At 45.2% G+C, this 7,659-nt stretch overlaps 1 protein-coding gene across 1 annotated transcript in view; it reads right to left on the bottom strand.

Moving 5' to 3' along the window:
• The window catches only part of CFAP47 (cilia and flagella associated protein 47), a 757,346-nt gene that overhangs the window by 705,007 nt on the left and 44,680 nt on the right, over positions 1 to 7,659 (bottom strand). The window contains exons 3-4 of the mRNA XM_014520638.2: positions 5,834 to 5,949; positions 2,362 to 2,500 (exon numbers count right to left, since the gene is read on the bottom strand). Of these exons, the coding sequence (XP_014376124.2) occupies positions 2,362 to 2,500; positions 5,834 to 5,949 (255 nt within the window). The remainder of the gene's footprint in view (positions 1 to 2,361; positions 2,501 to 5,833; positions 5,950 to 7,659) is intronic.

Genomic DNA, 7,659 nt, shown 5'->3' with positions numbered 1-7,659 from the left:
ACACCAGGATGGCATCCAAGCCTGCCTTGCATATCTACAGGAACAAGGTTACAACCCAGAATACAGACCCAAAGATATCACTGACCTTATACACTTCATCCTCACACGCAACAATTTCACTTTTAATAATCAACACTTCCTCCAGATGATGGGAACAGCTATGGGCACTAAAATGGCCCCACAGTATGCCAGCCTTTTTATGAGCCACCTGGAAGAAGACTTCCTCAAGAACTGCACCATCAAACCCTTGCTATACTTAAGATATATCGATGACATCTTCATCATTTGGACTGAAAACTTACAATCTCTGATTGAGTTCCATCAGAAATTCAACAATCACCATCCCTCCATCCAACTTTCTCTAGAATACTCCAGCACCAGCATCTCCTTTTTAGACACGATGATCAGTATCCAGAATGATAAAATACAGACCATGTTATACAAGAAACCCACAGACCAACATACATATCTGCACAGAACCAGCAATCACCCTAAACACACCAAAAAAGCTGTGATATACAGCCAAGCCCTCAGATACCACCACATTTTTACTGAAGAGAACACCCGGGATTGCCACCTCACCAATCTTAAAAAGGCTTTCACCCAACAAGGACACTCCTTTAGAGAGATAGACATCACGTTTGAAAGAACCACCCAGATACCATGTGAAAAATTGCTGCAATACAGAAGAAAACCCTGCACAAATCGCACACCACTGGTTATGGCATATCATCCCTCCCTTGAACCCATACAGAAAATCCTCAAACAACTGCAACCCAGACTAGAAAGAGACCCTATTCTTAAAGTGATCTTCCCAGAACCACCCATCCTAGCCTTCAAACTGGTTACCCTTAAAGTTGCTACCCTACAAAAATTGCTTAGAGCAGTGATGACCAAGATGCAGCCTGTGGGTCAGATCCAGACCACAGAGCTGTTTCACCCAGCCCCTGGGTCTCACTATGTGTCCATAAATTTGTTGGTGGAGGAGAGGAAGCAGCCAGCACCTGCCCCTTCTCCCTAGCTCTCTGCACCTTCCCCAGACCAGAGTGATCCTGGTTTTGGAAAGGCATGGGATACAGTAGCTGCTCTCCCTAAACCCAGTGCCCAGCAATGCAATCACAGACCTGCCATCCAGCTGGCAGTTCCCAGTTTGGGGAAGAGGCTGAGGAGCAGCGACTGCTGCTCCCTTCCTCTCCTTGACTGGTCCAAGAGGGGAGAAGCAGCAAAGCAAAGCCCCAACCCATTCCCTAAAATGGGCAGTCCCAATTTTGGGGAAGAGTCAGGGAGCAAAGGGTGCTACTCCCCTCCCCTCTCACACCAGACTGGTAGGGGAGCATGCAGGCACTCATTTTTTAAACAAGTTCTTTCACAAAGGAGATCTTCCAGGTTGCCACTAGGAGTTTCTAATGGGAGAGCAGAACTTTTTCTGGTAAAAGTATAACACCTGTACGTGGCCACTAAAATTGTTCCAACTCCATACCATCGGGCCGTCAGAAAGAACCAACTTGTGAATGAAGCTTCCTGCTCTTTATACCTTAGGGAAGAGGAGATCAAGGCCATGCAGCACATAGTAGACACTGTTGGTAAAAATGTTTCAAACTCCTAGGCAGAGAGTGAATGTGCACTATGAGTGGGACCAACAGGGCCAGAAGTAGAACAGGACATTTTTGCTCTAACCAAGTGTTATCATTTAAGCAACTTTTTATGACTCTAGAAATGTAGCATTGGAAGGAACTTCTGAGTTCATCCAGTCAACTTCCCTGCTGTTGCAGGTACCATATCATATAATTCCTATATTGACAAAGAAACCATTAATAAAGGAAAGAGCTACAAGAAGTGGTATTTAAACATATTTTTGTTTTGAAGGATCCTGCCAGGGAATTCTGCCAGAGAGATTCCCTGCACTTTCAGGTCAGTTGTTTTGGGTTTTTTTAATACTGTACATACACCATTCATTAACTACTGTATTCAAAAGAAAAAGGCAAGTCCCCCAAACACCTCAACTGGGAAAGAGAAACTGAGGTTTTAGAATATACATATCCCTGGACAACAAAATGCTTGGCTTGATGATATACAAGCTGTCCCTGCCCTTACTGTTTAAAAAGATTCTACAGCAGTGTGGCAAGGCATATTATTTCTACAACGTTCCTATGTGGAGGTAATTTCATTAGTGAAACCAGTAATGAAAAGGACAAGACTGAACACAATAACTGTGTAAGAACTAAATTTCTTCTAATGTATTGTTTTAGCTATTTTGGATTTGAATGAGCACAGCTATATTGAAGAGATTTTATAATTAATACAAGACACCAAAAGAAAATGCAGACATTCAGACTTCATGCTGTTGTACTCTTCACTTACATTGCCTCTTCCCTAATTATTCTGGGTATGTCTGTGCATATATCCACTTTAACCAAAAGCACTGCTTTGGGTTCCACCACTCCACTGGTAGGTAGAATGTTAAGAGGGACGCTTCCACTATACGTTATTTTAAATGCACCTACAAGAAATTCAATGTTTTAAATTACACTGAACACATAATGGAAAATCAGATAACACTCTATACACAGAATAATCCAAAGGCATGATGGAAAGGTTCATAAACAGTAAACTGCACAAACTAATTTAAACAATGATTGTACTTCTACAAAAGCAAAGGTAACATTACAAAAAATATTACTACAAGATTCAAGATACATGCTTTTCTGGCCTCCTTTAAATACTCATGCCCAATGCTGCTGTGCAAACTTATAATTTTAACAGATCTGGTCCTGACATGCTAAACCAAACTGATCACAAAACAGTTAAATAGTTGCTAGTGAAATTTTGTAAATCATGTAAATTCTAGAAACACAACTCTAGGCCACAGAAGTAGTCTAAGAGCTAAAAACAAAACCGAATATATAGCTATTGTCTCCTTACATAAAACTGATAGTTTTCACAAATGTGTGTGTATGCAGTACAGTTTACCACAGGAGAGAATAATCTTATCCTGAATGTAAGATATATTTTCAAAAATTAAAAACAATTTGAACAATAAGATCAATGAATGATTTTGTTCCATATCCCAGCAACATACTGTCTGCTGATATCCCACACACATCAATTTTTTTAATTCACTATCTATAAAAGCATGTACTATAGATAACATATAAGCTTTCAGTTTATATGCTATATGATCTTTAACATGATGCAGGACCAAAAAAATCTTAAGTACTCAGGCTGTATGAGAATTAAATGCCAATTGTTAAAAGATGTCACATCTACACTCTCAGTCAGAGGCTAATGTGAAGCTCCTCCAGCCAGCATAACTATAGTATATAGATGCTATCCCTCAATGATACTTGTAGGGAACCCTGAGGCTCTCAGCATACAAAAAAATCACAGATTCAATAGTTCCACCCTGGCCTGTTCTCATTATTACCCTGTGTACCAGCCACTTCTATACAACCAATCCTGCATCAATAGGTCACCATGCAAGACTTCTGTATGGAATTTAAGTGATGCAGATTATACATGGTTATAGAAAACACTTGAAATTCATTCCAGGCTCATACATGAGATAGCCTGTGTTATCTTAAGTGTGCATGCCCTTTACAAGGTTCCTTCCAAGGAATTCAAAGACCTGAGACTCATGTTCAGAGAAACCAAATCTCTCAGTCTATGATCTTAAGATGCATAACAACTAGGTCTCAAATTGAAACAGAGAGAGATGTCCTGCTTATTATTCTGTGGTACAGGACTGTCTCAAGGCCCCCATCCCAATAGGTGTAGCCTCTTCAGCCCTTTAACAGGATAGAGAACAATATTTGTCTTGGGAACACCTTGGGATGATAGGAAGTTACCAGAGGTAATAAAGCAACGGTATACGGCTACTGCAAAGAGAATCCATTCAATGTATCACTAATTGGATTTGGAAGAGATTCAGCCCCATTTGGCGGCTGAATCTCCGAACCGAATCGAGACCCATTAATCTCTCTGTAACCTCCCATGCATTTCCCCTAGGCGTCGCGTATGGGGGTTCCTCTCTGACCTTGCCGTTGCTTTTGGGAAGGAACAGTTTGGTTAGTAGGGTGATTTTGAGTTGGTCCCCTAGGGGGTCTTGGAATTTTATGGCCATAGGATAGGGACGATGTTCTTATCCCGAGTGCTTCCTACTGCCCCCTTTTCCTTCGTCTGTACGTCGTCCTGCTTCGGTGCCATTCTGTCCCACGGCGTGTCGCCCTTTTCCCAGGCTTGGTACTTGCCGTCAGTCAGCCGTGTCTGGATTCTTGCACATCTTGGTCCTGCCAGACTCAAGTCTTTGCTGCAGACTACTGTTGTCCATGGCAACTCTATAGGTAACTCCTCAGGCCATCTCTGGCCCTGAGCTCTTGCTGGGACCTCTTCCTAGGGTAACCACCAGGTCCCCTCACTGGGACTGAATGCCCGCTCTGGCCCCTCTGGTCCAGTTGGAGACCTCACTTCCGGTTCCCCGCACTGGTCTTCCGCCATTATACCGGCTCCAGGGATCTGGCCGACCAGTCAGTTCTGGCACACTGTTATAAAGTGTACCCATGCCAATGAGGGAGCTGGTCCCGGCTCCTTTGGGCTTGGCCATTTTTTTTTTCTCCATGGCAACTCTGCGCACCGCGGTTCCACTTTCACCACGTTCGGCTTCCGGTGCGGCGTCCCACGGCCTCTGCTTCTCGTTCAATGGGGGTAAGTCTTTTTCACACTCTCCAAATCAAATTGGAACCCTTCAATTCAATTCGGAGAGATTCAGAGAGATTCGGCCATAGAGACAGCTTTATATTTTTTTCTACATACCTCGAGGTACCAGGTGCGGCTTGTGAGTCCTGAGATGGTGGGGTGAATGGAGCATCACACGGGAGTGTGAGGAGGGGGAGGGGCCCCATGCACTTGGTGGCAGACACAGAAGTGGACCATAAGTACTTCCGGTCCACTTCCGGGTCCACTGCAGAGTGTGCAGGGGATCCCCCCCACCCCCCAGCTCAGTGACTGGTGCCTCCTTGGTCTGGGGGAGCACCCAGGGTCCCCCTGCGGCTGATCGCTAAGCCAGAAGGGTGCGGGGGGGGTCCCCCATGCACTCAGCAGCAGACCCAGAAGTACTACCGGTCCACTTCTGGGTCCACTGCTGAGCACGCATGGTACCCCACCGTGTTCCCGTGGGATGCTCCATCCACCCCAGCATCTCAGCATTCATGACCCATGCCTGGTGCCTCAAAGTATGTAGAAAAAAAAAACATATAAAGTTGTGTCTGTGGCCGAATCGCTAATTCATATTTAGCCATATCAAATCGAGACAGTGATCCGAATTGGCGAATGAAATCACTGCCCCCCAAATCAGGCCAAATACGAATTGAATACCGCCTGCTTCACACACCCCTAATGGCTGGTTCCAAAATCTTGTGAAATACAAAGCCTAAGCTTATCTAGTAGAAGATAGTTAACACTACTTAGATTAAAACTACTTCAAGATTGTTTCAGGCTGGACATAAGGAAGAATTTCTTTACTGTCCGAGCCCCCAAGGTCTGGAACAGCCTGCCACCGGAGGTGGTTCAAGCGCCCACATTGAACACCTTCAAAAGCAAACTGGATGCTTATCTTGCTGGGATCCTATGACCCCAGCTGACTTCCTGCCCTTTGGGCAGGGGGCTGGACTCGATGATCTTCCGAGGTCCCTTCCAGCCCTAATGTCTATGAAATCTATGAAATCTACTTAACTCATTTATTTTTAAACTACTTTGTCCCCAAAGTGCTAACTTGCACAAAACTGTTTCCGAAGAAAATTAAAACCTTTGGTCATTTGTTGTATAGTAAAACATTTACCTGGAGACGATCCATGGTTAGTAATACTAATCTCTTTACTAATTATTTTACTGTTTGCAATCACTGTGCCAAAATTAATCTTCGGCTCAATTTCCAGAAAACAGCGTGGAATTAATCTGCAGAGAAAAAGACATTTTAATGATTTTTTCCAGAACTTCAAGGTGTTTTGTAGGTTTAAGAAGAGACTATATGCATATGTATATGTAACAATAGAACGGAAAAAAAGTCTTCTATTTCCACTAATAATCCAACTACTTATGCAAGTCACTTCAGCAGTACTGAAGTGAACACACAAAAAATATAAAAACAGCCTGCTTATTAAATTGTCAAGTTTTGTTTAAGTTGTAATTTATTTCTATCCAATTAGCTGAATTGAAATGCCACTACATATATCTATTTATGTTTGAAATCCTTTGTTTCCAATGTCCAAAACCCCAAACACAAGTAGGATCACACAGAGGCTAGCTTGAAGACAGTGCCGTAGCAAGGGGGGAGTGGGGGTGAGCAGGGCAACCTGGGGAGGTGCCAAAGGGAAGGGGCAACAACAGGCACTGCCCAGCCGGGGTAGGTCACAGGACGGAGCTTCCAGCAGCTAGTTTGGGGGGGACAGGGGAAGGGTGGCTCCCACCACTGCGTGCACTCCTGGGCAAGCATGCCCCCTAGATCTGTGAGCAGTATGAGGGCAAGCTCCTGCTGTGGGCTTTGCCCCAGGTGCCAAAATTCTTTGCCATGGCACTGCTTGAAGAAAATCATGTCCACTGTTCTAAAACAAGGCTCAATTCAGCAATGCTTTGTGTGGGCAACCTGCTATGCAAATGTGGACCTCCAAAGAGGACTAGGGTCTAACAATCACAATACATCTCAAATCAGAATGTAGAATTTTTTTTAGCATATTCTATCCTATAGCTTCATCCTTTTTTATCTTCCTACATTACCTGAGTTTCTTCTTGTTGTTTGACACATTCTAAATTTCTCTTTCAAAGCAAGAAAGATGTCTGGTCTCAAAATTTAACATTTTATTGCAACCAAGGGGTTGAAAAAGCAAAGTGGATGTCTATTACATTTTTGTCTAATATAGGGGTTGTCAACCAGGGGTACGTGTATCCCTAGGGGTACTTAGAAGGTTGCAGGGGATATGTGTGAGCAGATGGAGACGGAGCGCACCCCAGGGCAGAACAACGGCATCTCCGTCAGTGCATTCCCACACTTCTCCTCTTACCCAGGAGAGAGGGAGGGGGTCGCCAGGCACCAACAGCCCCATGCAACACATCATGATGTCTCCCTACCCCCCCCACCCCCACTCGCTCTCTTGATTGGCCGCCAGGCTGCCACCCTCAGCCAGTAGGTGATGGTGAGGAGGCACCATGGCCACCCGCTTTCCGCAGAGCTGTGAGGGTCTGAATGGCGGGGTGGAAGAAGGGAGTGCATTCTGTGCACAGCCCGGGTGGTACACAATTGGCAGGGTGCGAGGCCTGTCAGCAGCCCATGGAGCCACATGCTCCTCACTCTGTAGTTGCTGGGGAGAGGCCACGTGACCTAGGCAGGCTCTGGGCTTATATCGGGGTGGGCAAAATACAGCCCATGGGCCAGATCCAGTCTGCCAGGCACTTTCATCCTGCCCGCAGTGCCCACCACATAATTGTACCCCGTTCAGCCCTTCTGCCCATGAGGGTGAGAGTGAGGTGCTCATGTACACATGCCCTGCCCCACCAACATACCCTATTGTGCCTCACTCCCACCCCCATGGGCAAAAGGGCCCAGCCAGGCCAGCACCCAGCTTCTGGGAAGGGCTGCTGCTGCCACTGCTGCAGGCCACAAGGGGCCCT

This window comes from Alligator sinensis, unplaced genomic scaffold (genome assembly GCF_000455745.1).
Source record: "Alligator sinensis unplaced genomic scaffold, ASM45574v1 scaffold243_1, whole genome shotgun sequence".
In the NCBI taxonomy this organism is placed as follows: domain Eukaryota; kingdom Metazoa; phylum Chordata; order Crocodylia; family Alligatoridae; genus Alligator; species Alligator sinensis.
This window is presented reverse-complemented; position numbering and strand designations above follow the sequence as displayed.